The sequence below is a fragment of the Cryphonectria parasitica genome (assembly GCF_011745365.1).
Source record: "Cryphonectria parasitica EP155 unplaced genomic scaffold M406scaffold_2, whole genome shotgun sequence".
NCBI classification, from domain to species: Eukaryota; Fungi; Ascomycota; class Sordariomycetes; order Diaporthales; family Cryphonectriaceae; genus Cryphonectria; species Cryphonectria parasitica.
The window spans coordinates 1860632-1888047 of NW_024468910.1; the positions used below are offsets into that span (position 1 = coordinate 1860632).

At 52.2% G+C, this 27416-nt stretch overlaps 13 protein-coding genes across 13 annotated transcripts; 7 read left to right on the forward strand and 6 right to left on the reverse strand.

Annotated features, from left to right (window-relative positions):
* Nucleotides 1–1573: 1573 nt before the first annotated feature.
* M406DRAFT_250425 (uncharacterized protein) lies at nt 1574–4332 on the reverse strand (the record flags this gene model as incomplete). The annotated part of the gene is made up of 4 exons (XM_040916694.1): nt 1574–2330; nt 2556–3857; nt 3909–4146; nt 4185–4332. The coding sequence occupies 4 exons, from the start codon at nt 4330–4332 to the stop codon at nt 1574–1576; spliced, it is 2445 nt and encodes an 814-aa protein (XP_040779406.1).
* A 1068-nt stretch (nt 4333–5400) lies between these two features.
* M406DRAFT_71454 (uncharacterized protein) lies at nt 5401–5849 on the forward strand (the record flags this gene model as incomplete). Its single annotated transcript, XM_040925452.1, has 2 exons — nt 5401–5457; nt 5550–5849. The coding sequence occupies 2 exons, from the start codon at nt 5401–5403 to the stop codon at nt 5847–5849; spliced, it is 357 nt and encodes a 118-aa protein (XP_040779407.1).
* A 1201-nt stretch (nt 5850–7050) lies between these two features.
* M406DRAFT_336913 (uncharacterized protein) lies at nt 7051–8628 on the reverse strand (the record flags this gene model as incomplete). The annotated part of the gene is made up of 5 exons (XM_040921197.1): nt 7051–7304; nt 7348–7465; nt 7555–7674; nt 7759–8460; nt 8491–8628. 5 exons carry the CDS (start codon nt 8626–8628, stop codon nt 7051–7053), a joined length of 1332 nt encoding a protein of 443 aa, XP_040779408.1.
* Nucleotides 8629–9558: 930 nt separating this feature from the next.
* M406DRAFT_71456 (uncharacterized protein) lies at nt 9559–10063 on the forward strand (the record flags this gene model as incomplete). Its single annotated transcript, XM_040925453.1, has 3 exons — nt 9559–9577; nt 9662–9761; nt 9802–10063. The coding sequence occupies 3 exons, from the start codon at nt 9559–9561 to the stop codon at nt 10061–10063; spliced, it is 381 nt and encodes a 126-aa protein (XP_040779409.1).
* Nucleotides 10064–11128: 1065 nt separating this feature from the next.
* Nucleotides 11129–11796, reverse strand: M406DRAFT_102719 (uncharacterized protein). The gene has a single exon (XM_040915025.1). The coding sequence runs from the start codon at nt 11713–11715 to the stop codon at nt 11359–11361; it is 357 nt and encodes a 118-aa protein (XP_040779410.1). The 5' UTR covers nt 11716–11796; the 3' UTR covers nt 11129–11358.
* A 559-nt stretch (nt 11797–12355) lies between these two features.
* Nucleotides 12356–13068, reverse strand: M406DRAFT_354899 (uncharacterized protein; the record flags this gene model as incomplete). The annotated part of the gene is made up of 1 exon (XM_040923023.1): nt 12356–13068. A coding segment is annotated over exon 1 (591 nt), but the record flags the coding sequence as incomplete, so codon positions are not given.
* Nucleotides 13069–13390: 322 nt separating this feature from the next.
* On the forward strand, nt 13391–14647 carry M406DRAFT_71458 (uncharacterized protein; the record flags this gene model as incomplete). Its single annotated transcript, XM_040925454.1, has 1 exon — nt 13391–14647. One exon carries the CDS (start codon nt 13391–13393, stop codon nt 14645–14647), a length of 1257 nt encoding a protein of 418 aa, XP_040779412.1.
* Nucleotides 14648–17622: 2975 nt separating this feature from the next.
* M406DRAFT_354900 (uncharacterized protein) lies at nt 17623–18338 on the reverse strand. Its single transcript, XM_040923024.1, has 2 exons — nt 17738–18338; nt 17623–17664 (listed from the first exon to the last, which is right to left on the reverse strand). The coding sequence occupies exons 1-2, from the start codon at nt 18302–18304 to the stop codon at nt 17659–17661; spliced, it is 573 nt and encodes a 190-aa protein (XP_040779413.1). The 5' UTR covers nt 18305–18338; the 3' UTR covers nt 17623–17658.
* A 317-nt stretch (nt 18339–18655) lies between these two features.
* On the forward strand, nt 18656–19637 carry M406DRAFT_320878 (uncharacterized protein). Its single transcript, XM_040919449.1, has 2 exons — nt 18656–18752; nt 19068–19637. The coding sequence occupies exon 2, from the start codon at nt 19340–19342 to the stop codon at nt 19550–19552; it is 213 nt and encodes a 70-aa protein (XP_040779414.1). The 5' UTR covers nt 18656–18752; nt 19068–19339; the 3' UTR covers nt 19553–19637.
* Nucleotides 19638–19963: 326 nt separating this feature from the next.
* On the forward strand, nt 19964–21982 carry M406DRAFT_71460 (uncharacterized protein; the record flags this gene model as incomplete). The annotated part of the gene is made up of 2 exons (XM_040925455.1): nt 19964–21040; nt 21092–21982. The coding sequence occupies 2 exons, from the start codon at nt 19964–19966 to the stop codon at nt 21980–21982; spliced, it is 1968 nt and encodes a 655-aa protein (XP_040779415.1).
* A 369-nt stretch (nt 21983–22351) lies between these two features.
* M406DRAFT_243606 (ankyrin) lies at nt 22352–22750 on the forward strand (the record flags this gene model as incomplete). The annotated part of the gene is made up of 1 exon (XM_040916223.1): nt 22352–22750. A coding segment is annotated over one exon (399 nt), but the record flags the coding sequence as incomplete, so codon positions are not given.
* A 310-nt stretch (nt 22751–23060) lies between these two features.
* On the forward strand, nt 23061–23539 carry M406DRAFT_251497 (phosphoglycerate mutase-like protein; the record flags this gene model as incomplete). The annotated part of the gene is made up of 2 exons (XM_040916767.1): nt 23061–23109; nt 23175–23539. The coding sequence occupies 2 exons, from the start codon at nt 23061–23063 to the stop codon at nt 23537–23539; spliced, it is 414 nt and encodes a 137-aa protein (XP_040779417.1).
* A 540-nt stretch (nt 23540–24079) lies between these two features.
* Nucleotides 24080–25405, reverse strand: M406DRAFT_249949 (uncharacterized protein; the record flags this gene model as incomplete). Its single annotated transcript, XM_040916655.1, has 2 exons — nt 24080–24563; nt 24885–25405. The coding sequence occupies 2 exons, from the start codon at nt 25403–25405 to the stop codon at nt 24080–24082; spliced, it is 1005 nt and encodes a 334-aa protein (XP_040779418.1).
* Nucleotides 25406–27416: the final 2011 nt, after the last annotated feature.

The window sequence follows — 27416 nt, forward strand, 5'->3', positions numbered from 1 at the left end:
TGGACATTGCGGGAGCTTTTACATAACGTCTTTTCCTCAAATGAGCAACCTCTTTACGTCTTTTACTGCCCTCGCTCTAGGTGGCTATCTATGGCCGTAAAGTCTTGCTCTGCTGGGTGACAGGCCGCCCCTCCGCTGCCATTGTACTGGTACAGACAGGACAATACCATTTCCCTCGGAACTCAGACTCCGTCCTAATACAGGTGCCATGGAACTACTCGTATTGATACTGCTCGTTGTTACATGCGATCATGAACCCGTGCTCGACATTCCGACAAAAGCAATATACGGGATTGCGGGTCTCGCATCTATCATCGCTGCTTTTGTTTGATTGAACCTGGCTGCGGACTCTTAACGGCAGGGTAATGGCTGTATACTTCTCCGATGGTTTCGAGGGACCAACATCTGCCTTCGGACGGTTCTCAATCACTATAACTTTCAGTCAGCATAGCCTTAGATAAGTATTTTTGTTTTTATATATATACTCCTAAAAGCAAACAACTGCATGAGCTGGTATTTGTTATGGAGATGGAGGTCATGATTCTCAAAGTGGGTGATTGCTCGATCCCTCTGTAAGGGATGCTTGCTGAAAGCTTGCAAAGGACAATCCGGCTTAGCACACAAGACTGCCACCAGCTCCCCATCTGCATCAGGCCAGCGGAATGTACATGTATTCTCGGGCAAGGAGCTTGATCTGATCGTTCTTATTATGGCCCTCTGATGCTGTTCCATCCCTTGCAGCTCTACAAGGTTGTCCCAGTCAGTAACGGCGCGATGATATCTCATCAGCACAGCGCTATTGTGGCCAGCAATGGTCCACTTGTTCAGATGCGGGACATTGACTACGTGGAACGGTTAGCTGCATGCTGTCTCAGTGGCCCTATGGCGGCACTCACGTTCTTGTCCGTGCTCTGCGAGCAACGATGGTAAGTCAGAGAACCTTTCTTTGTGTATGTCCCGAAAATGGCTCAAGACTTCGTCTCCAGCGATATACCTAGGCATCCAGTCGTATGTTGGTTCTGATGGATTCAACAGCAAGGTCGGTGCCAGGACGCGTGGACATGCGCAGAGGATATGATAGGCGATGAACCGTGCCAGATAAATGTAGCGCTCCGAGTCAACAACCGGCGTCGTGAAGGCCAAGGCCGTCAGATCCATATCGACGTCCACTGGCCTACCGAGGGCGTGAAACCGCAGTGCTTCTTGTTCAGTTATGCCTCTACGAGCGGCAGGCAAGGCAGCGTGGCCGCCGCCATTGCCTGCGATGTCAGCATCGCTTTCGACATCACTGTCGCTATCACTATCAGTTACTCAGTGCATTTCCGTATACAAGTTGTTTGATCAGTTCACCTCTCTTGCCTACTATAAACCAATCGGTACTCAGGATCCTTTGGATTACTACAGTGCTCATTACACTATTCCTCTAAGGCCTATCGCTAAGACTTGCCCTTTAAGACAGCATCAATAGCCTCGGCTAGCTGCGCTTCGGTATATGGCTTCACCTGGGTCGAATTAATGTTCAGTAACAACATGAAGTTATTCGAATTAGAATTGACGAAGAAAAGCTACAAAACTATGGGGTGGTGGGTGAAGCGGTGTGGCCAGCCAGGGTGGCCGGAAGTGGGGAGGAAGTTACCCCCTGTGACTTAATGTCTGGGTCTGTACAGCCTTCTGCGAGGACTTTCCGTACCTTGGCATACAGCCCTGGATCCTCATACTTCCAACGATCACCCCCAGGAAAGATCGCCTCCCGCAATCTGTTTGCAAGTGGGATCAGTGGCCGATAATAATCGGTAAAGTTCTGTGCAGCTGTCTGCGCGAATATACTGCTGTTGACCTCACCAATTTTGACCTTGAGCAGCGTATTCGTATCCATGTAGTTCCACTTATCAAACTCGGGAACAGTTCTCTCCTTGCCCGGGCCCTCGTAGTGAATGCAGATCCAAAAGAGAACCCAAAAGAAGGACTCTATGTCGTGCATAAAAGAATGCTGCTCACCCATGAGTGCTCCTACAGCCATAAAAGCCCTGGTTCCGGTTATGCTTTTCGCGCCTGACGCACTATCTCGCTTTATCTCGATAGCGAGGTCCAGATCAATCAGGAATGACTGCCAGGATAGATTGCTAGGATCCTCGTTAATGATAAGATTATTGATCGAGATGTCTCTATGCAGAAGTCCTGCTCGGTACAGAGACTCATGTCCCGCAAGACAGCCCTCCAGTCCAGCGAGCAGGCTCGCCCGGGAGCTTGCCTTGTAGATGGGCTGCCCGTAGTCACGGACAATAGTACGCCTATGTTCCCGGTTTAACAGGGTAGTGATGCTAGCCTCGCTAGGGTTCTGCAATAGGCGGGATCGTTTTCTGGGTGGCATCGGTGCGTCGGTACAGCTGACCGGCCGTTTGGTCGAGGGCAGACGTGTGCCTGGCTGGCTGGAAAGCTGCCTGCCGAGGGCGGAGTTAGCTTGGCTAGATCGTCGCTCGCTTGGTAACCGAGATGGGCTGGCCTGGCTGGACGGTGGGCTGAACGGTATAAAGAATTTGCCAGCCTGGCTGGACAGTCGTTTGCTGCCTGCTGACTGTCTTCTTGGAGGTAAAGGGGAGCCGGGAGGCTGGGAGGAACATGGCTCTATGCCGGCGACATTGCTGCTTCGGCCTCTCTGGGAGACACTTGTTACTCCTGCGCGCAGCCCAATATCTAGCCAGTCCGGCTTGTAGTTAGAAGCCTTTGTGATATCCAGCCCCCTGCGCACGCTGCTTTGAATATCATCATCGATACCGCCCACCTGGACAGTTTCGTGATGATAATACCGGGCCACATTGATAACCTTGTTATCAGTCGCCTTGCGGAGCAGATCGCCTTCCACATCCCGCTCCGGGAATTGCCACGAGTCCTTGATAACAAGTCTTATCTGAGGATCGTCTTCAGGGTAGGCTCTCCAGCAGGTTGTTGCCCGGCCAGCTATACAGTGCTGGCGTATCATTGCTCCGTCGATCATGAGGCGCTCGCTAGCGCCGTTCCGGCTGATTTCGATAAATTGCTGGCCGCTAGGCATCCTCTTGAAGGTCGGATCGAAACCGAGCTCCTCCGAGCTCATCCATAGGAAGCCGAGCATTGTATGCACGAACTGCAGCCCGTCCTTATTAATATCGAACTGTTTGGACGCAATGCCCCCAAGCCGATCAAACTCCCAAAGCCTCATAAGGGAGCCACAGAGAGTAAAGCACAGAACAAAGCGGCGAGTGTTGCAGGCAGAGAGCACCTCCCTTGCGTATGTTGCAATGCTTATCCACGCGATCGAGGGTATATCGTCAGACGGACCCATCTTCAGCTCGCCCGGCACGAGGACGTGCGACCATCGATATCTGAAATCGCCTGCTGCTGCTGCTATAAGGTCGTCCTTCACAAAGCCGATATCCATGCTGCGTTTTCCCGCAGAGCCTGGGAGTGGCGTATTAGGTTGTGCCAGCAGCTTTCGACGAGGTGTTGGCGCAGTTGCGGGTGTGGATGCCAGCGCAGCACTGTAGTCTTTTGCAAATGCCTCCAGCTTGGGGAATAGGTTGTGGAACCAGCACACCACATTCTTCTCTGATGTGACTGCTGGCCAGCCGCGCCACCCTTGGGAGCCAAAGAGCGGGTTGCTGCCCTCCACGCACTTCTTGAAGACAGCCTTGGACCCTGCCTCCAGGCCAGCTACCTGTCCGAAGTATGTCTCGCTAAAGGAAGGAACATCGACATAGAGAGGACCAAGCTCCAGCTTAAGGATCCTGTCCACCTCTTCGCGCTTCTCGGACGAGTTCATTATGCCGCTCGTGGTGTAGATCCATGGGGTTTGCTCAAGGAAGGTTGCAATCGGTTGTCTCGGCGGCGGGGTGCGCTGCGGCTGGGGGGGGGGGGGTTGCTGCAGCGACGGGATATCGGCTATCAGGCAGTAGATGTGTTCCCAGATGCGCTCATCAGAGTCGCGTTCGAGGATAGAGCAGAGGAGGGGCTTTATGCTATCGAAATCGAAAGTATCGGAGTTGACTGCCGAGTTCAGTCGGATCAAATCGGTTCGAAGGATGCCATGGCCTGACCCGGAAGGTAGAAGACGAGCAACGGGCAGCAGCCGGAGTTTGAGAATAAGAGTTAATATGAGATCTTGCATATCTGTTCGTGTATTAGAAGAGGCATTTCAAGCCAAGAACTGGTCTGCTTGCCTTCTCGTCCCAGCCGCTCCAGCGCGTCCAGTGTACAGATGCCTGCCTTGTCGCAGATCGAGTTGAACATGGTGTGAAAATCATCGAGACCCTTTCCGATCGGATGATCTTTGATGTAATTCTGCTGGTCTGCCATGATGATAGCAGCAGAGGAGGTGGTAGTAACAGTAGTGGTGGATGGAGGTGTGGTGGTGGTGGTGGTAGTGAACATCGAGCCTACGTTTGTTGTTTTCAAGGAGGCAAGACAATATCCAGGGTGGTGGCAGCTGAAGGAGCACACAGATTATGCAATATATACTTTAACTCCGATTGCATACGAGTTACCACAGGCCCGGGTGACGTGGGTGACGGTCACCTCCCGCCTGCCAGATCAGCCTGATTTACGCGACCGCTGCTGCCTCAGGCCGCCCTCGCGCTACCCCTAAAACCGTAACCCCACCCCCGCGATCCTCATACCTGCAAACTGGAAGCGGCTTCCGCTAACGAGCTCCCTGCAAGCTGTCTGCGGCCAAAAAGAGAGACTTCAGGAGATGTACCGCGATGTCTACCCTCACCCCGGCCGAGGTGGACGCGACCTGCCCCGCTTCAAGTGGGCTTCATTGGCAGATCTTCAGAAGCGCTTCGGTGCGGATATAAAGGAAATGATTCAGAATGTGGCAGCCAGGAACGTGAAAGATCCAGAGATGTGGTAGGAGCGTAGCAGACTGCTATCCTTGTTCAATAGCTACTTGGTATACGTCTAATACAACGCTTTGCACTTTACAACGTAGCATGCGTTATCATTGTGTGTCCATTTAGCATTCTACTTTCCTCCATAGCAAGTCTAGCGCTATAGAAATCTACCTAGGTAGGAAACGCTGCTCTCTTCACTATCGGAGACGGGGGCCGGGGTCACGTGTGAGACCGGGCGTGGCCCGGGTAGTTACCTAAGTTCTTACCTAATTAATGTAAACAGCCTTATCATACCATATTTCACAATCTTGGAAGGTTCTCCGTTGCCTGCTCACCGGCTTTCGTTTGTCGAAAACAGGAACCAGCAATCCTTATTCTGTTTATAAGTAAACGGAGTGTTGCGTTACGTAGAACGAAGGCAAATCCGGAACTGGATAGTTAGGTAAGCCTTCAACGTACACTTTTAAGGCGGCTGATCCCTACGCAGGAACCAGGTAGGAGTCAAGGCTGCTTCGCGTCCTCAGTCGTCATCATGGCTACGAACGTAACAATTTCCTCTCGTCGGCGCTGTGATCAAGGCGGCCCCGTCGTAGGTCGCGATACGTGGAGGTCAACGCTTCAGATCGAAGTCGGGCTTCAGTAGAGCATTACAGCGTGACCGGCGGGGGCTATACACAACAGGCCATGCGAAGCAAGGAACAAGAACTGCAGAGATCAAAAGCAGACCAGAACGCAAAGATTGCACATCGCTGGGGTATCCATTACCTCGAGGAAAATAAGCCAAACAAGAAAGTCCGATTCGCGCCGGAGGTGTGCCAAGGCAACGAACTGACCGAGGCTGTTCGTAACCTGCGCCTGGACGGACGTTCCTTGGTCGACACAGCGCTCAAGGCCGACAACCGCGACAGTCCGCAGGCATGGTTGGATGCACTGATTTCAAACGCGCCGTGCGTCATGTCTTGGCTGTCAAAAGAAGTCTAGGCGCTTGCCGATGTCTGCCTCGCCGGGCTGTGAGAGGGAAAGCTCGTCACGGCCTCATCATTTTCTGACCAATATTTACGGGGAAATTGTTAGTGAGTGGTCGTCCCACCTTTTGGCTATTCTGATTTACTGGACGGTCGAAATGCACAACTGCCCAGGTGGCACCTCCCGAGCTTAAAGATATAATTCATCTAAGAAAAGTACAACCATGACAATACCTAGCTCCAAGCTTTTTACTGTAAATAGCACTTATAGGCATGTGCATACCATCCTCTTACTTCCTCCTAGATGCCCCTAGAATACTTCTCCAGCAATAATCTCTATATTACAAGGCCCTTTCACTATGCGCCTTCACATATATCACATGCGTATACGTGCCCTCCTAAGTAATATATCCCATCTCCGTAATAGGGAATTAATTCAGCATCGGCAATTCCTGGTCGCTTCGGATCCCGCAGTTGATGGGTCGGTTGCTTCCCCTAGCTCACTCCCCCCCTCCTCTGCGTGGCTTGGTCTGAGCTCGGACTCTTGCCTCTAGACAGGACCGAGGAGAGGACACGAGGTGCGTGTTGGCTGAGACGCGATGAATGTTGTTGTGCATATCGTATTTTGGTGATAGGGGACGCGTGGTATTACTGTAACAATGTGATTGAGGGTAGGTGATGTGGGTCTCTTGGTTTGTGTTATTTTTTCTTGGGCGAGAAGTCGTCGCTCCCATTTCTGATCTAGCGCCAGGCAACAGCGTCCTCACATGCTGTGACCTTACATCATCATTATGGAATCCTGCAAGGAAAAACAGTCTTTCTGTGAGCATTGGATGAGTGAATTGGATTACTTTTTAGGAAAATGAACAAATAAAAAAGCGCTTAGAAAGAGTGTTTTATACGCCCAAAATAGGTCAAGGTTAGGGTCGTTTTCCCGACAGTATTAATCCCCCATGTTCAGGATCTCGGTATGGTTTTATTAGCAAAGTTGGTTGTGCCTGTCCCGCTGCGAAGTTTGGATCTAATGGACGGAGAGGAAGTCTTGATTAGATTGGGGATTCGGTGAGACTACCTAGGTAGGAAGTTGTCGGGAACAAGATTGTGGAAAGACAGCCTCCATCGCCGTCGGACGGCCCCCTGAAATTGAGTTTAGATGATTCATCCAGTCTGCCGTAGTGTTGGGTCACAGCGTAACAAACTTGTTTGTTGATCTGGACTCACTCCTTCTCAGGCGAGAGCAACCTGACCTTCTTGGCTCCGTCTGCAGGTCCTCGCATCACCTCCTCCTCCCTCTGCCGTCTCCTGCAGTCATCCCTTTGCTGTTCCCTCCTCCGTAGAGGCTCCCAGGCTGTGTGCTGCAGGGCTTCTTCAGCGCTTGGTCGATTATCAGGTTCCCACGCCAGCATCGACAAGTAGCAGGCTATGTAAAGGCTCGTATATACGCTGTAGGCGGCACCTTTCCTCCAAAGATCTGACAATGCCGTGGTGAAAGCCCTCGTTCACCCTGACGAGACCAGCCGGAGGGATTAAAAATGCGCGGAGCCACGAGGCTGCTAGGGCCCATACGTCTGCCTTGCTTGAGTAACACGTCTCCTTGGAGCTGGTCCAGACCTCAGGGGGCGACCCAATATCCTGTGTGATCCGGTAGGCCGTAGTTGCGAGTGCCAGATGGCAGAAGTTATCGCTGCCCTGGTTGAAGGGCAATGTCCAGGATCTGACACAATCATGAGTGACTTTGGTCGAATTCTGCCATGAATGAATCCTCTACTGTGGATCTTGTTCAGTCCCGACAACGTTTGATGAAGATAACCAAGGCGAGTGCTGTCTCCCAGCTTGCGCCACTGTGCGGATAGTCATGTCCTCGAAGTCAGACTCGGCGAGCGGCATGCTGTAGAACACGTCTTCACTTCCCTCTTGAGGCTTACCAGCCAGTCCATTTCTTTTTCGATCCAACACGGCGGAGATTCTCCATGCTCGCACCAACTCGTGATCATGCCGAGCACGCCGTCGCTTGTTCCACAACTTGTTGACGCTACCTGCAGCTCAGCCCTCGCGCGACGCCCTGTTTCCCGACCTACCTTGTAGACAATCCTCTTCACGGCTACAGGTCGCCCAGAATGGAGCTGGATCCCATAATGCACAGACTCGGGTAGCCGATTCGATATTTCGCCATGCACCCTCACGTCCCAGAGTGTGAAGTGCTGCTCATTTGGAACCGGGCCTAGGCGCGTCGCTGGGCGGATCTGACACAAGCGATTCCGCTCCGCGGTAAAGGTGTTGTAATCTTGGGACTGCAGGTTGAATTCGAGAATGAAGTTGTATTCCCCAAAGTGAAGATGATTGCTCTGCCTCAAAAGCACACAACTTGAGTCCGGACCACCGCCTCTCAACGTGAGATCATCGCCGTTGACATCCCCACTCTCGTAGATGATAGGCAGAGAACAGACATTGCGCAGGAGGAGCGACTCAGATTCGGGATGAAATAGTAATATGGCGTGGATGCTCTTGATGGATTTGCGTGCATGTTTCGAGCTATGTGAGCTGCCCGGCGGACAGAGAAGAATGTCGACTTTGGAACAACATGTCTGTGTTTTGGGCAGAGATGGCGATGGCCCGGCACCCACACGCTATTTGCCTAATGGAGCAGGCGAATCAACCGAGCCGTTGGGCAGCGGCGGAAGCGATAAGAGGTAGGCGATTCCGTCCTCCTTGTTGATGAGACATGGCGTCGGGGCATTGCCAGGCCGGAGCGTCGCGAATGGTATGCTCCTTGCCTCGCAGACTTGGCCCTGCATGCTCTGAGTAAGTATATAGCAATTCAGACATTCGCTTCCAAGGTTTCTCACGACTTCTGAGGTCGATGCCTCAAAGAGACTTGGGTTGACACCTGCCTAGGCTACGCCGCAGGAGAGGTGAGGGGGCTGCCTGCCGTCTCACTCACGCAATCATGTGCAGCGGGCATCCTTGCCGGCATGGGACGCCGCAGCCCAAGCTTTTTTTTTCCTGCTCCCTCCTTCCAGCGCCTGGCTGCGCACACCGAAGGTGCCCGCGTGGTGTATGTGAGCATCTGCAGCAAGGAGGCCTGCCGAGGGAAACACGTGAGAGGACGAGCGCGACGCGTGCTTTCTTGCTGCTTCCACAACCACCGCTGCCTTCACACCTCTCTCTCTCTCTACGCGCCCTCCCCTCCTTTCGATTCTCGAACCTTCTGCCCCCGCACCAGCTCATCTGTCGGCTTTCGGCCCCTCGCCAGCACCGCGTCCACGTTCCTTCCTCTCGCATCCTTCTCGCCAAAGCTCTCTTGTCTGCCGACCTCCCACCCAGACCTCCTGGCCATCACCGAAAGCGATGTTCTCCACCTTTTTTCTCCCTGCTCGGCACGCCCAGAGACTGCTGATAGCAGGCCGCGGCAATATCTTTCTGCTTGGCCTGTCTGTACAACATGCGGGTGTAGGCTTAGGAGAACGCCTGTATGCTCTCTCTTCCCATAGCTCCCCTCCCTGCTGTTTATATGCTTCCCTCCACAGCGCCTGCGCATGCCTGCCACCGAGATCTGCTCACACAGTCACGCACCCTCTTTCGAGATCTGGGACCGCGACCACAGTGCCAACCCTAGAAATATGAGCGAGTATGGCGTCCGCGCCGCTACACTAGCGTCTGCGCACAAGGCAATCTAGGAGAATGCTTTCCATGCTGCCGATATTGGTGGCCAGGGCGCCCAGCGCATGTTCAACAAGCTTCAAGGTGAGAATTGCCGCCGGCCCTCTCGCCGATCCCTACCAGCCTCTCTATACCGGGGCACTGAAGCTAATTTTTTTTTGCGCCCAGCCCGCTGCTATCCGAATCACCTGGCAGTTACTCGAGATCTGAACGAGGTGGTTGCCAATGCGTCTCCAGAAGATGCTACATTTGTCTTTATCTCTTATACGTATATTCGTTATCTTGGCATGAATTATTTATGCTAATAGGAAATGGCAAGCAGTGGCTGAAGTGGTTCACTATGTCGCCTTCTTAGGATGCGATGAGATAAGCGAAGAGGCTTATGATAAGATTCTCACTCTCCTCTATTCTCATTGTCTGGCGGAGATTGCGGCGCTGAGGGATGCAGCTGCGGCGAAGAGGGAGGAGGACAAGAACAGGGATGATAATAAGGACGAGGACAAGGGTGAGGATAAGGGCAACGATCAGGGCGACGGCGAGGAAGATGCTGTTCAGCATCTGGCTCTCTAGACAACTGTCTCTTCGCTTTGACCCTGCCGTAAGAGCGGATAGTTAACGGAGGCTCTTAAGAGCCAGTATGCAAGCGCAAGATAAACTCTTCTCCCCCTGCGAGGCTTCTCTTCTAGCGGACAAGAATGCCCAGGGCATCAATTCATCTCCACTATCTATCGTCTTTCCATCTGCGTGATATCCGTCCTTGCATAGACCGCTTCCGGGCTTCGGAAAAGCTGCACGAGCGCTGATATGAGAGGTTCTCAGGGCACCCAAGCTCCCGGCGCCCTCCAGCTCTTTCTGTCTCTCCGCCCCCCTGCTTACCCATGCTCTCTCGTCTATAGACCTCCCTCATGCCTGCGCGCCCTGCCTGTCCTCAACGGCCTCTCATCCAGCCTTTTGGCCTTTTGCTTCATCAATCAACAGGCAGCTGCGTCTTCCTCCTGCCAGCAAGCCAGTAGACCAGCCAGCCGGCCGCATCGCGCGGCGGCGTCGTCGACAGACCTTACGTGCCTGGCCATCACCAGAAGCGATACTCTGCACCTTCCTCCCGGCGCAGAACTCCAGGTGGCCGCCGACAGTAGGCCGCAATGTCTTTCTGCCCGGGCCGTCTGCGCGCCTTTCAGGCGAAGGCTTCTGAGGACACCAGTATGCGCCCCCCGCCCCCCCCCCCCGACCCAGTCTTCGTAGGCTCCTCGCCGCAGCGCCTGCTCATACCTGCCGCCGATATCTGCTGACACAGTCGCGCACCTGCACCTTCAAAAACCAGACCACCCTCTCGACCACTGGGTCTGCGCCCATATCGCCTCGCCTGGAGACACAACGGAGAATGGCATTCACACCCTCGAACCAGCGCTTATGCATATAGCAATATAGGATGCTGCGGCCAATGCTGCTGACAGCGTTCCACGCAAGTCAAGTCAAGTCAAGTGGTAGCCTACCACTTGACTTGCTAGCAATTTTGGCCGCTTGCTTGTCTTGCAATGCTTCACCACTTGTTTCGCTTGATTCTAAAAGCGCTTTACCTCCTTAGGCTTAGACCCACCTCTCAAAATGATTATATAAGCACAAAAATCCGCTTATCTCAGCAAAATGATTTTTCGTTATGTCAACTTAGGGTTAGGGTTGAAACATTCCTATAAAAATGAAGCAAAATATTGAAAAAAAAGTGGGGTAAACTGAGCCTATAAGGATCCACAACAGGACTTGGGCAACTTGTTCGCTTGCAAGCCACTTGCTTAAATATGCCGCTTATTTAGCTTGAACAGCACCTCGAAACCGTCAACTTCACTTGTCAAGCGACTTGATTCCGCTTAACTTGTGTGGAACGCTGTTTCTGGTTCCTGTACCGTGACGCCCTCCTGGCCAGACGGTTGAGATGTCGGCATCATCCCCTTTTTCTTCTTGTTCGCACCTGACTGACTTGCTCCGGCCATGGCCGGCTGGGGGGAAGACTCATGCGCCCTCTTCCTGTTCATGTCGTGTGAGCTCGTGATGGAAGGGCCGCCCGACCGCCGTCCCCGTCTCGCCCTGGACGTCTCCCCGCTGCTGCTCTGGTGCTGCTCGTCCTCCAGGACAGGCTCCTCCGCCACCGCGGTCTGTTCCCAGGCCGCCGGGTCGGCCAGAGCTTCCTCGGCCGTCGGGCGGCCCGAGGGCTCCCATGCGACCATAGAGCGGAGGAGGGCCTTGAGGCTGTCGGGGATCCGCCCCTGGAGGCCGGCGGCAAGGCTCTCGAGGACCCTTGTGTGGTGATCCCTGGACAGAGCTCTTGCGCCGACCCACGGCAGGAAGGTGGCTACTATGGAGAGGCCCAGGCTGAAGATGTCGATGGCGTTCGTATATTTTTCCTGATGCCCGACTTCTGGTGCCGTGAAGCTCAGGGGCCCGAGGGCCGCCTTGGTGCCCCAGAGAGCCTTCTTAGCCTTGCCGAAGTCGCAGATAGCAGCTGCGGAGGCGGAAGGAGCCCGGCATGAGAAGATCAGCAGATTCTGAGGGCTGATGTCGCGGTGCATAATGCCCATGCCGTGCAGGTTCTTGAGGCCCTCGAGCACCTGGCGATACAGAACCAGCCTCGTAGGCAGATCGATCTCGTGCCACGGCGCACTGGCAAACGTGAAGGGCGCATACGGCATCAGGAGGTGCACATCCTCGAATACAGCCTGCGAACAGGGGAACGGGTGGCCATGCTCGCACCACGAGGGTTCTCGATACCAGCTCGGACTGCGCCAAAGGCCCCCTTAGAGATGATATGATGAAGAATGATATTCCCCATATCGAGCTGTGTTGGCCTGGGCAATACGTCGAGACAGCCGTACTCCTGAACACGGCGGTGGTGATCCCAGCCCTGATACTGCCTCCGCATATAGTTCTCGAGATGGGTCGAATAGGTTATCTCGTCCCTAACCGAGAACTCGAGCACAAAGTCCAGCGGGCCAATGCGGAGGCGGTTGGTGTTCTTATGAAGAACATATCCGTCATTATACTGCAGCTCAACATCTTGGCTACCGTTGGCCTGCAGGTATACAATCGAGTGGTGCTGGCTAGCGTTCCACAACAACAAGGCTCCGGACTGCGGATGGATCGAGAGCTTGCAGATCTTCCATCCTTTCAGGTGACGCGACCTGGATGAGCAGATGGGCAGGTTGATCTTACTGCTCTGTTTCAGCTTCCCGACCACCCAGCCACGATCCAAGCTGGAACCTCGGGCGTCGAACGAGAGCACAAGCTGGTATTTAGACTGGGCAGCGCGGTCGGTGGGCTTTGTAGGGCTATCGGCCTGGGCGACAGCGACGAGATGGACAGGAGACTCGGGAGGCTGGCTGTCGACGAGGGACGCCAGGCATTTCTGGGCTGCCTTGTTCTCCGGGGTCAGCGTTGCGAAGCGAGGGGGGGGTAAAGACATGGTAGTTTTGATGATAATGATGATGATAATGGCTATGATAATAATAAACAGTGTTGATAATAACCAATGTTGACAATGTTCATGGGAAAATGCGAGCGCAGGCTGGCGTAACCAGAAGAACATCAGCCAGCTTATCACCAGCGCATTGTTTTGAAGCGGGGTGCAGTGGCCCACTCTTTAGGCAGCAGTAGGCCATCAGCCCCCTCTTCTGATAACCTCCCCACAACACCACGCATCCACGCATCCTCTTCCCGACAACAACATCATCCCATTCCCATCAACATCATCAAATTCACATCAACATCATCAAGTTGCATCAACATCATCAAGTTGCATCAACATCATCAAGTTGCATCAACATCATCACATTTGCATCCACTGCATCCACACCACACACATACACATATACACACACACACACACACATACACACAACCGCCATCATGTCGGAGGGGTTTTGTTCTCCCAAACGCCCAGACGAGACGGAGGACGAGTACGACGAGAGGTGGAAAAATAGCCGAGACGAATGGCGTCGGAATTTTGTCAACGACTACTATGCAAGGAAGGAAGCACGGATACCGTCACCCCAGAGCGAGAGTGATCTGGACGATGAAGACATGGCCCACGAGGTCAAGCTGGTCGAACAAGATATACTGGTTGACGCAGGGCTTGCAACGATAAACGATCTCATGAACCCCGCTGTATACCCCCAAATCCCCTTCGAAATCTTGGGCAAATCCCTGAGCGAGGTTGACCCCCGTGAGCGGCTGTGGTCCAGCGGCCCTTTTGCTCCCTACGACAGATCGCCGTCCCCCGTGCTAGCGAACAGCCAGCCTGCCGAGGAGGACGCCGCTCCCGACCAGCCGCCGCCGCCGCCTGCCCACAACAGAGGGGGGATACTGGAGCATAAGCGCAAGAGGGGTTCAGAAGAGGAGGGGGACGGCGATGATAAGGCGCCACCGCTCGCGATATCCGAGGAACAACCAGGCCCCCAGAAGAGGAAGAGGCGGAGGATAACGACGGGGAAGGAGACAGCGCCCCAGCCGCCGGCGGCCGAGACCGGAGGGACAAGGGGTTACAAGCGCAAGAGGGGTTCAGAGGAGGGGGACGACCACGCTGCGCCGCCGCCGCCGCCCGCCACCGCCCCTGCGGGACAACCAGGCCCCCAGAAGAGGCGGAGGATGATGATGGGGAAGGAGATACAGCCCCAGCCCCAGCCCCAGCCGCAGCCGCCGGCTGGTACAGCGTCTGGTAGTAAGAGGAAAAGGCGACCCGACACGGCCTGTGAGGCCCCCCAGCCGGTGCCGGACGGACCAGAGGCCAAGAAGAGGAAGGTGGTCGCCCGGGAGGAGGAGGAGGAGGAGGAGAGGACGACAGCTGCAGACGCCGCCAGCAGCAAGAGGGACCGCAGCACCCTCACGAGACAACAGAGCAGCCGGGCGAGGCCTGCTGCCCCCCGAGAGAGCCCACAGCGGCGCGTGCAGCCTCCCCCCCCCCTCCTCCCGACAGCGCCCGCAGCCCGGATCACCCGCGCGCGGCGCCGGCAGCTCTCGGGTGCGGATGCGCAGCTCCTGCAGCTCGGACAGCACGGCCGCGCCGAAACACAGGTGCAGACGATGGCCAGGCCAGGCCGGGAGCTCGGGCAGTCCCGCCGGCATCAAAACCCGAGCAACAGCCGATACCAAGGGGCAGTTTGCTGATAGCAAGCATCTTAATGAGATAGTAGCATTCCTGACAGAATATGGCTTGGGAAGAGGGGGGGGAGGGGGTATAGGGCAAAAGTTGAACAGGCAGATTAGCACAGACCTTGGGAGGGCGTTGTAGAGTTGTCGCGTACCGGTTATCCTGACAGGGTCGGGTGCAGCTGGCGGCGTCTCTCTCTACATGCAGGTCAGCGTCTGGGCGGGGCGGGGCGGGGCGGGCGGGCAGCGTATGCTAGTTATCCTGACAGGGTCGGGTGCAGCTGGTCACGTTTCTTTAGCCCTCCCTGTCCTTGTGTCGCTGCTGCTGTTGCATAGAATGGAGACTTGCAAGGCCTGTGTACCGGTTATCCTGACAGGGTCGGGTGCAGCCGGCGACAGGAGTCTTGCGGGCCCGCGAGCGGGGATGGATGGATGTGATGGCTGTATGTGTTCTGTTAGACCTGGGGTCTTGTTGCCGCTGCTGTTGGATAGAACAGACTTGCGAGGCCTGTGTACCGGTTATCCTGACAGGGTCGGGTGCAGCCGGCGACAGGAGTCTTGCGGGCTCGCGAGCGGGGGTGGGGAAACCGGGGCAGGGCGGGGGATGGGTGTCTTTTTTTTTCTCTTTTTTTTTTTTTGGATCTTGGTATCTGGTAGGTTGCCATCCCGCTGCTAATACTGCCAACACTGCCAACACTGCCAACACTGATAACACTGCCAACACTGCTAACAGTACTAGATATTACGATATAATAATATTTCTAAGCTTTCAAGTATCTCTCTCCAGTTACCCTATAGAGATAAGAATAGCAAGGAATGATATTACACTGCAAATAAAATATGTAATAGTCTAAAGAGTACTTATTTCCCTATCATCGCTATTAACATGGCGAATATCACCCTCTTCATATCAAGAAGAGACTTGCCATACCTGTTTCTAGTTTTAGGCATTATTGACTAAAGCCGCTCAGAGGTTCACTTTCGCCACCCTGCTATTACAACCTTCGCGAACCTCACCAAATTTCTTCTGCAAAATATATTAATCCTCATTGTTATATTGGGTAGTAACAATATCGAATTGTATACCCCATAATCATTATGTCATTGATATTATTTCTATTGGCAGCATACACCCCTGTGAGGGACCAAGTTTTTATGGAGCTCAGCTTCCGTGATGCCCTTGCCCTAGCTTCAGCTGCTGCGCTGTGCTCAGTCTCGTACTGTGAGAGGGCTCAGGTACCATATTCTAGCATCTCCGACCGGGCACGGATGTATCATGTCCTCCACAGGTATACCAGCCTTTCTTCAAGGGCACGGATGAACACATGTGGCCTGATTCCCGGAAGAGATACTGTAACCACTGCTATAAATTATCTGGCGGAGCGGGGGGTTACCGGAATCTTTCCAAGAGCTGTATCTGGCCAGCCTCGGAGGCCTCGTCCCAGTCCTTGATGTGCGTGATGTCAATCCGGCCTCGGGCATCACGGTGCTGTGTCATTGTGTTGGGCGAGGGCGGCGTCATCCAGGGCCAAGAGCTGCCTGATTGAAGTTTTCGCGTCCATAGCTGCATCCTCGGGTTTTTACGGTCGTTGGACGGTTTTGTCCTTGTTTGCCGGCAGCGTGCGCGTGGGCTGGTAGCTCTGAGGAGCGAGCAGGTGAGAAAGTTGGGAGGAGGGAGGGCGACAGCGGATACTTATGGTGTTTTATGCTGGGGTGGGGTGGGGTGTCGCCGTGACATGGATGGGACCTTGTACAGTACAAGCAAGTACCGTTGAAGCATTGAGCCTAGTGCAGTACAGCCCCACAGCGGGGGGGCTATGCTAGCCCACAAAGCCTGAACGGCGTTTACAGCGGGCCCTGAAGAAGGTTTGTTCGCACATCAGTATTGAATTTCAATGTCAAGGTATCTTTCATGTATCTGCGCTATCTACATGTATGTACCTCCGTCTCTCTGCATCTTGATACACGGCAGAGTACTAGGATTCTACGACATCTACACCAAGACCTGTGCTGATTCCCAAATTGTGACACCTCAGCTCGCCGCCTCATCTCTCAGGAAGTCTCGCACCTGGCGGAGATGTTCCTCCTCACCGAGGTCCCGGTTCAAGTGGTTCAGGCTCCGGAGGGCAAGGGGGTTTTGGGGCCAATAATAATGAAGGGGAAGATGATCCTTCGCCGCCATACCGACCCTCAGAACATGGTGATTCTTTGATACATTCATCCATACTGTAGGAAACGAGAAAGGCTGGGGCTCAAGGAGAAATATGTTTCCAGTGTAAACACGTGTTTGCTGCTTGTACTTCGTGTCTAGTTTTTCCAAGCAACTCATTCCTGAATCTGTCCAACTGGATCAGTTAGATCCGTTCCGTGGCCTTTGGCTTGTTTTTGTGACCTGTATGAAAAGATTTTTGGCACTTGTTACGGAGGAATGGAGTAGCTAGCGCACCCACGGGTTTAACGAAAGTCAAGTCCATGCAAGGCTAGTATCGGCAGTCTCATTTCCTTGCTAGTCATCAAAAATCACCCTTAATGTGCCACCCTCCAGCCTTTCCCGGAGATCGCTTTCAGCAGCCCCCAAAGCGTCGTCCACGTACTCCTCCATCTCGGTTCTAAGGACAAGATCGATGCCAAATTCGTCGAATCTCTCCTCAATGAAGTCGTTTATTGTTATGACCCACCCGACATGCGGGTTACGAAACAGGCCCTGCCAACAAAGAACCCAACATTACAGCCCAACACGTGGACGGACCAACTGAGATTACGTAAGCAAGGGTTAGGGTTATGACAGGGATGGATCATTGGATCACCAGGTGATCCAATGAGCCGGATCATCTGGATCATCAGTGAGCCAGGTGAGCCACACTGAAGAGCTGGATATATAAGGACACATTCATTACCATTAGACAGACTACCAGAACATAGCTCTTCAGTCGTCAATCTAAGTATTCATTTGTCACACACCTGAATAGCCCCAAAGGCGAATGACAGCACTTGCACAGATTACTTGTTTATATTTCCGTATTCAGTGATTAACACTTTGACACCGCTCTTGTTAGCATAAACCCTTTGTGTACTTTAGGATCTTCGGATACTGCAGTGCATCATTACATTTATCCTTGCCTGCGCCTCTTCCAGTCGTTCCTCTATAAACTGCTTGAGCTCGTCCATCTGCCTATCCACGCACGTAGCTTCGGCTTCAGCCAGCTGGTCCAGCCTCCGATCTACTTGCGTAATTCTTTGCGCAAGTAGGGCATCTTTCCTCTCTGCTTCCGATATCAGGTTGTTGAGTCGACCAACAAGCGTCTCAAGTTTGTCCGTAGGCAGTCTGTCGTCTTCGGGATTGGACCGCGGTCGCTTCCGAAACGAAGTCCTCGGAGATAATGCCAGCTCGTCATAGGAAGGTGGGCTTGCAGTTGGGCGATCCACAGAAATGACATGGTCAATGCTTTCTGGCGATACAATCTTGCTACCTAGACCTGAAGCATGATACCAAGACTGATAATCAGCAGCATCAGAATCCAGCACCAAACAGTCCTTGTTTGAGGCAGTATTGCAGAGCGCTGAAATTGTTGATTCCGGGATGGCGTTATTTGGCATGTAAACAGTCAAGAAATCGCGTTTGGCAAGGATCTGGTATTTTTGAAGAATATCAGAGTCTGTCATGGTTTTCGGCATCAGGCTGTCGAGGTTCGGAATGATCCATGTCGGAGGCCTGGACAGGGTAAACCGAAGGCATATCGTTTCATTGTGAGACATTTTCCTGTATGTCGAGGCAAGTCTTGGTGGCAACGGCAGCTGATTGTATGCAAGAGTTTTGATTTGTTCCGGGTGGATGGCCAGGTATATGTTGAGCCTCGCAGTGTCGTTACGCTCGGTTGAGGATGGAATGAGAAGGACAACAGAAGCCTGTAGTCTAACAAAGGCGGTACGGGAAGCAGAGTCGAAGGAAAGCGTCATCGTAGCGCGGAATGAGCAGTGAGGATTCCGGTCCTCATTCTCTGGCTGGAGGCGAGCGTAAGGATCTCGTGAGTCCACGACGACGTGCCTCCGCGTTTTGCAAAGGCTGGGAGACGAGGGCGAAGCCATGAGAAGTGTGACTCTGGATCTGAAAGTGGGATTGCCTGTAAGGCGTTAGCCGAATGATCATTTTGAGATCTGTCAATCTTTAAAGTATGTATCCGCTAAACAAGCCCTGTCCACCTGTTATGACCCATCCAACGTGCAGGTCACAGAACAGGCCCCGCCAACAAAAGGCCAGCAGTTACAGCCCAAAGCACGAATACGCCTAGAAAGGATTAGGTAACCAAGAGTTAGGGTTACAGGGTTGGATTACCAGGAGCACAGCTCACCAGGATCACTTGGATCACCAGGAGCACAGCACAAACAAGACAGTGATCCGCACTGAAGAGCAGGATATATAAGGACACGTTCATTACCATTAGATAGACCATCAGAACATAGCTCTTCAGTTGTCAATCTAAGTATTCATTTGTTATACACTTGAATAGCCCCAAAAGCGAATGACAGCACTTGCACGGATTACTTGTTACTTGTTCCGTATTCAGTGGATATCACTTTGACACTGCTCTTGTTAGCATAAACTCTTTGTGTACTTCAGGATCTTCGGATATTGCAGTGCATCATTACACCACCCTCATAGGCTTTCGGCAGCAGTAAAAGGCTAGAGCAGCTTTGATTCCGTGATAGCGGATGGGAGTGGATGAATCGAGGGACGGCACCAGAAAAGACCAGTCGCGAGTCAGCAACACCGTTCTCCCTGCCTTCGGCCTCTCCGAAGAGGAGGATGACCACGCCGCTCCAAAAGCACAGCGCCGTAGCGACGTGTTTCCTCCAGCCTTCGCTGTCAAGAGTCCGAAGAGGAAGATGACACTGTTGATCCCAAAGCCCAGGACAGCCCTGTAGCTTGGCAATGGGAAGACAGCCGACTGGCACCTCTGGTTGCTTACTACAGAAGTGCAATGTAGTATTTTGGCGTCCAAGTAGCGAGAAACAAATGAAGCATAAGAAATGGGAAGAACGTGAACGGGGAGATGAAGGAGATGAAGGAGTTTGCGGGGGACAAACGCTATTTTATGCGGCTGGTGCACGGGCCACCCCCTTTTTCTTCTTAGAGGAACAACCCAACTGTTTTACGTAGCCAGGGTTAGGGTCCTGGGAGAGACCAGTTCCTGGAAGCGGAGGAGCGTCAAAAGTCTAATTCAGACAGCAGCTTATCGATGGCGGAGCAGATCATTTCGAAGTGATCTGGCATCCATGTATCGTTGAATCGATATGCTGCCCACCTCTCCTTGCCCTCCAGCTCCGTGATATCAAATGTGCGGATACGATGGCGGTAATACTTGGTTTCCTTACCATTCGCTCGTTCCCGCATTTTTGGCGCGCGCGCTCAACTTCACTCTCTTCCACGAGTCGCCGTCATCTGCTACAGCCATGTGCTCAGCCGTGCAGAGTCCACGGCATGCGAGGCCACCACCAAAACGCGCTCTTGAAGAAGCCGACCCAGATCGCGCGTCTGACTTCGACAGTAGTGATTTGGCAGGTGCCCCTCCACAAGTGTTAAGCTTCTTGATCGACTTGAGAAATAAACAAAGCAAAAGGCCGGATCACCCAGGCGGGAATCCAACCAAGACAGAGCCCAATCGGCTCGGCGAACTTGTGGACTTATTGACAACAGAGATCCGAGAATCAGTCACCATACACAAAACCCCAGACACAAGCCATCTTTCCGACATTCTTCATAAGCTCCAGAGCCTTGCAGCAAGTCTCGTCTCAGCCCTAGATGACAAACAAGAAGCCTCATTGTCATTTGATCATGATACTGTCCTGATCAGCGGAGATCGCCCAGATCCAAACCAGGAGCAGCTGCTCGAAGATGTTGGGTCAGTTGTCGAAAATGATCAATTTGAGGCTGCGCTGGGAACCCGTTTTGCGCCAATCAATGTTGATTTGCTCTCAGCGAAAGACCGCATGGCCACTTTCCCAGATGTCCTCGAGTCTGGTTTAGAGGGCCTTGAGAGGCGAATCCAACTCGGCATTCATGCCTGGCCTGACAAGAACCTTGCGCAATTCCGGCCTGGCCAGATGGTGACCGCAGGAATCCTCAATGAGCTTTTGTTGATGGATCTACCACTTCGTTATTCCTTGGGGATCCCAGCTACAAGAGCCAAAAAATTGCGAAAGACATGTTCTGGTATTGTATTGACCTACTACGTTGATGTTAGCAACCAGATGTCTACAGTTGAAAGTGAGAAAAATCACTTTGTGATCTCGATCATCAACTTCGAGAACATGATGTTCACGTTCTGGAGAATGAGCAATGAGAAATTCCAAGAGTTAAAAGTTGAGTACGAGGAAGCACTAGACCTTCGTCTTGAAGGATCCAGTCACAACGTGAGCGACATCAATCAGATCTGCCGAAACGCTTACTAATTGCGAGTCTAGCTTGGCAATTACGATGGGAATTGCTGCGTGTTTCGATGTGCCGAAGCTATGCGATCCTATTTTAGCATCGATGCTGGCGTCATACAAGATGAAATCTCTCTGCGCCTATACTTTCTTAAACGACTGATCGAGTCATGGAGTGGAACGACCCACGAGGCTGCCAGCTGTCAAGCACCGAACAGTGACGGATCCCTACCTTCAGACTCTATTGCGCAGGTGACATGGGAGCTTGGTGAAGACTTTGACCCCGATTCTGATATCAACGATCTCGTTACAGCAGCGCAACTCAGCCTCGATTGGGCTCCACATGAGGGTCTCGACATTGTGGAACCGACTGACGGATATCTGCCGCAAACTCCGTTGCCCAGTGAGAGAATAAACAACCAGGCACTTCCCACAACGTCCGGAAATTTTCTGATAAGTTTTTCAGACAGACCAGAGAGGGCCTTAAGGAGACGCCTTTTGGAGACGGATGAGACGGAGATCGAGCTCCCGCGGAAGCGAAAGTCTACGGAAACCCCGTCCGTCATCGATTCCCTCATGACAGCGTTGATCGATGATGGCGCATCCAGGCTAAGACACCATATCCTCACCTTCAACAGAGATTCTCCCAAACTCCCGAACTCTTGGGACGAGAAAATAAGCTGGGAAGAGCAGACTGCTGACATTCTGAAGCTTGCCTCAAAGTGGGAAGAATCGTCAGAAGTTGCTAGCTTAGTGGCTCTGGTATTGAGAGTTTACGGTCTTGACTGTATGGTCGCTATAGCTCGAAGAAATGCCAACATAGCCGAAGGCCAACCGGATCCTCCAATATCGACGACGGTGGCGGCTGAGTACCTGTGGCGAGGTCGTAAAGAAAGACCTACGGATCAGGCAGTTCGGTGGAATTAGTAATATTACCACAATCGAATTTCTACTCGGTCAAGGGGCGCTGGTAGATGATGAGTATGAAAACATGCTCCTAATCCAGAGCAACTTACTGACTTATTTCGATGTAGGCCATATGATCATGTGTGGGACTTTATCACTCACAATAAGTGCACGCTTAGGGAAATCGAGGCTCTCTCGTGCATTACACAAAGAGAAGACAGGTCCTGGTATAAAGAGCAGAACTTCCCCCTCATCCACAAGATCGTCCTAGGCCTATGCCACAAATCACTTGCCTCTGAAATATCGGAGAACCCGAGCTCTGTATTTCTCACAGATGCCAAGGGCCGAACTGCGCTTGACTGGGCTACAGCCCGATCCGATACAGGCCATATGAGGCTATTGATTGATCACGGATCCAGAGTGGATACTATGGATCATACAGGTCGATTTGCGATTCTACATGCAGTTGACAGCCATAGTGTTGATGTGCTTCGCATGCTTCTCGATGCCGGAGCCTCACCGAATCCCCAGGTTCCTGTAATATTCTTCCGCAGCAGCCCTATCACAGCAGCCAGCTTTGGTGGTCTAACCGAAATGGTGAAATTGCTCTGTGGAAAAGGCGCAAACGTTAATGAGGAAAACCCAGAGGGTCGAACAGCGCTGCAGTCGGTAGCTATCAGAGGGCAAGATGCTGAGTGTGCAGCTATCCTGGTTGAAAGTGGCGCTGATATCAACTGCATCTCAAGAAATGGATGGACAGCGCTTACAACGTCCATAACATACAACAACCATGGAATACTGGAGTTCTTCTTGAGCCAGACTGGCAGCATCTCATCGCTCTTGGTTCAGTGGCCCCAATTGGAACAGTACGCAGACTCACAAACGCGGTCTATTGTGCAGTCCGCTTTCGAAAGGAGCATAGTGGAGCAATGATTAGGGCAGGGGTTGATGACGACAGGGTGGTCGGGCATAGGTGGGTTGCCGGGAATGACCGGTCAGTGCGGGGCGCGATATTTAGGAGTTAGCTTGATAAAGCTTTCGCAGTTCCCGTGAGTCGTCTGTTTTTTCATTCTCTCATTGCGCAGTATATGTGATCATTATGTCCGACCAAGAAGCCTGCATACCCCGTGTATTCTTTGTGCGCCATGGTAAGTCTCATATTGATCTTTGTACGAAAATGATTTCAAAATTAACCCATTCTGTTCTCATGTAGGAGAGACTGAATGGGCAAAATCAGGCCGATTTACGGGTGTTACAGACATCGATCTTACTCCAATCGGCGCTGAGCGGATCTCCTCAGCAGCAAAGATTCTTGTGGGCTCTGGCAAGCCACTTGATCCATCCCTTTTAGCAACAGCTTTTGTCAGTCCTAGGAAGAGGGCGACCAGGACCTACGACCTCCTGATGGCTGGTCAGCAGAAGCTGAATGTTGACATCACTCAAGACATTGCTGAATGGAATTATGGAGATTACGAAGGATTGAAGATTGAACAAATCAGAGAGCGGAGAAAAAAGAAAGGCCTAGATCTGGAATCGCCGTGGGACATCTGGAAAGACGGGTGTGAGAAAGGGGAGTAAGTAATATCTCGGGTTTTCGACCAATCCTCTCTGTATTATAAACTGATATCCAAGTAGCTAGAATTAAGCATTAACATTTAGATACTAGATAGACCATTGAACCAGGCTGCGTCAGGTAGCAGGTACAAAAAAGTTTGTCCGAAGGCTGCACGCTCTTCTTCCAATGCACAAGAGGAGTGGCAATGAAGTATACATACCATTGTATTTTCTAGAGTAATTCAGGAATATCAGGTTACCGGTAATCCAGGATAATCAAGGTTACCAGAACCTTGATCTGGCTGGATTACTAGTAACTTTGGACAACTGGATTACTGGTCACTTTGATGCAACTGGATTACTGGTCACTTTGATGCAACTGGATTACTGGTAACTTTGATGCAGCTGGATTACTGGTAACTTTGATGCAGCTAGATTACTGGTAACCTTGGACACCTGGATTACTAGTAACCTTGGACAACTGGATTACTAGTAACCTTGGACAACTGGATTACTAGTAACTTTGATGCAGCTAGATTACTGGTAACGACCGTATTGATGCGCTCAACGCGATGGAGGGGGTTTGGGCTTTTTGCTCTTGCTGGTTGAGTCCTTAGTCGGTGGTGGGCGAGATTTCGCCGCTTCGGAGGCTCGCCTCCGGCTTTCTTCCAAAAGAGTGTCCAATGATTCGCGAATCTCCTTCAAACGCTGGTCCTTTCCCCAGTCGATGATATTCTTGACGTGCTTGCGGAATTCGATATAATGCTCTGGGTCCTGGAGCAAGAAGCTCTTCACTTTCTGCATATAGTAGTCCAGTTCGTTATGCTTCCATGAGACATAGAGTCGTGCTTCAGTACCGTTCATGGCGATGCTAAATGCGGTGCTATTAACTGGTTTGACCTTGCTGCTCTTGCTTTCCCTTAATTGACGATTAAGGCGTTCAGCGATGTTGATGCATGATGCGGAGTCTCCGAGGCATTGGTTCGTTGCTACCCAGAGATCTTCACCATTGCCTTTGAATTCGATGACGAAGAATGGGTACATCAGGCTCTGATTGTTAGCTGTTCCATTCATTTTGTTTCCCATCGAGATGAGCTGCATCTGCTGATTAGGGAATGCATGATGATGACTATACCCGTACAGCATATCGGGGATTGGGTTGCTGATCTTGAACTGTGATCTGGCGTTGGGGACAGCATGCCTAGACATCGGCTGTCTGTCGGAGCGCTCCAGGCTGTTTCCATAGCTTGGTTGGGGAAATATCCTATCTCGGAAGTAGTCTTCCACTCTTGGTTCGTCAAGCCCTCTCATTTCGAGTTCGCCCAGGGCCCTATCGTGGTATATGTCATCGAGCTAGGGTCCAGGGGACTCGCGGTTCCTGCGTGCGTAATCGACGATGTTGGCAACGTGTTCGGGAAGTTGTTCGTCGCGGTGGCGCATGTGGACATGGTTGGCAGCCAAGTTCTGGTCTCGGTAATATGGGTCTTCAACGAGGGCTCTTGATAATCGGCTTGAGCCAGAGTCTGACGGGGCAATTGATCTGTTGGATGGATCAGGTGTTGGTGGTATAGCATAATCATCGGCATCCCATGCGTAGGCCATCTCTGGTGCTGATCTCATAAGGTCCCTTGAGATGGGGTCATCACTCGAGTGGTGAAGGTAGCTGTCTGACCGGCAGCGTCTTTCTCGGTCTGATCCGACAGACTCGAGCCACTCGGAAATTGTATCTGTCGGACTGCCATGATCTTCGAGAAACGAGGCTCTAGGGCGCTTCGGCGCTGGTTGCTGTAGGTTCGTCTTGGATAATCGTACTCGTTTCGCGGCGGGTAATGAAGGGGTCTCGAGACTCGTGTCGAGCCGCCTTTTCGTGGACTGCGAAGGTTCGTCCATGATGAAGAAGAGAGAGATTTGTAGTGCTTGGGCTGGCCGACTGAATGGGTCTAATATGCAACGCTCCTTGTCGCGGGAATTGTTTCCGGTGAGGATGCGATGAAATCTTCAGGCAGCAGGTTGGGGGCGGCTACCAATGATCGCCCTGTGGGGTTGCTCTCATCAACCGTCCAATAGAATTGCAGAATTAGCGCCGCACACCGTTTTTTAGTGCTCTCTTCTGCCTAGTGGGTTTTGCCAGCTGTGCCCGTGGTGGTCAGGGTTCCAAAAGCGAAATATGAAAAATGGGGTGGATCTGCATCGATCGTGGTAGTGACAGTTCGTAATTAGTGTCTGAAATCTTTCGCTTAACTTTGAATGGTTCAATCTGTTTGTAGTCAAGTTTGTCGCTTGGTCGCTTTGTTTTGATGTTTTTGCAAGCGAGGTAGACTTTATCTCCCTCCTTGAAGAATGGTCAGCGTATCTTGTCATGCGTCGCTGGATGAATTGGAGGTCTGTTTTGAGTTCTTCATGCAGCTGTTTGAGTTGTTCGGCCTCTTTCGTGGCATCCTTTGCTTCCCTGGCTTCGCCGTATACCGTAGGTGTGTAACCATAGTTGACATACATTGGTGTTTTCTTCGTAGATTCGTTGTATGCACTATTGTATGCAAATTGCGCTAACGGCAAGAGCTGTACCCAGTCGTTTTGCGGGTAGTTAACACAGCATCGGAGGTACTGTTCCAGTGTCTGGTTCGTTCTTTCTGTCTGTCCGTCCGTCTGAGGGCGAAATGCTGTGGATAGACGATGTCGTACTCCGAGTTGTGCTGTAAGGGCTTGCCAAAAGTGACTGGTGAAGAGCTTGTGTGCGAGACCAGTGAGTCACTGGCCCAGGGCCGTGCACGGCCCCTCCAGCCAGCCAACAGCCAGACCTGTTTATAGCCTCAGATAGCTGGCCTCGTGGCGTTTCTCTTCCTTTCTCTTTTCTCTTCAGCGCTCAGCAATGCAATCTTTTTGCCCTCACACAGAGGAAATCCCAGCAAAACCCCTTGGAAGCTTCAGCGCCACTATGAGCGCCAGCGCCACACACCTTGTCTGCATTTTGCAAGTCTTCTCAGTCAGCTACCCATCTTAAACCATTTGTGGAGCAGCGTACTACGCCCAGGCTGAGTGATGTGACATGTCGCTGCCAGTGAGGAGGCCTTACCGATCCCACGTCCCGGAACGAACTCACTGTCGCTGCACCCCGTAAACCGCTACTAGGCCTGCTTATCAGGGGCATGCTGTGGACCAAGTAGCTTATGCATCAGGGCTGGGCGCTTTTACGTATCAAACTCAGCTTGTGTACAGAGTCTGATTTACATTACAGGATGTTTAGAAAGGCAGCTTATGCATACAGCAGCATCTTCATCGTAAGGCGGCCGAGGCAATCGATCAGAAGTTACAAGCACTATGGGCAGTACCTGTCGTGCGAGGCATGACTGAGGTAGGGCGTACAACATACTTTCGGAGAAAGATGAATGAGTCCGTGGCTGAGGATCAGTCATCGCAGTGCACATGCTTAAGAAAATTTCTTCCTCTTCCCAGTCTGTAGTATTCAGGTGCGATTCGCGTGTCAGATGCGGTCTAGGTTGGCTCTACGTTCCACTCAAACCCCGTGATATTGGCCAAAAACATTGGATTGGAGCTGGTGACATGAGTAGAAGCTCTAACATCGAGAGTCACTGCTCTGATTGAAAGAACCATTCTCAAGGTCAAAAAGAGTGACAGCGACCCTATTCTATGCATCCTCCACACAGTGACAGGTGGGCAGGGTACATAGCATTACCAAAATACGCAGTTTCAGACGCAACAGGCTTCCAGAGGCATATGCTGCATACTCGCAGTGATGCATGGTGTATTTGCGAAGCTGGAGGGGGGCGGAGTTATCGCATCCAGTTTTGCAACAAGACCTCGGTTGCGATTTCTATTAGTCAGCAGCTTGCTTACATCACATTTGAGTTTAGCCGATGATTTGCCGGGAAAATAATGTGAC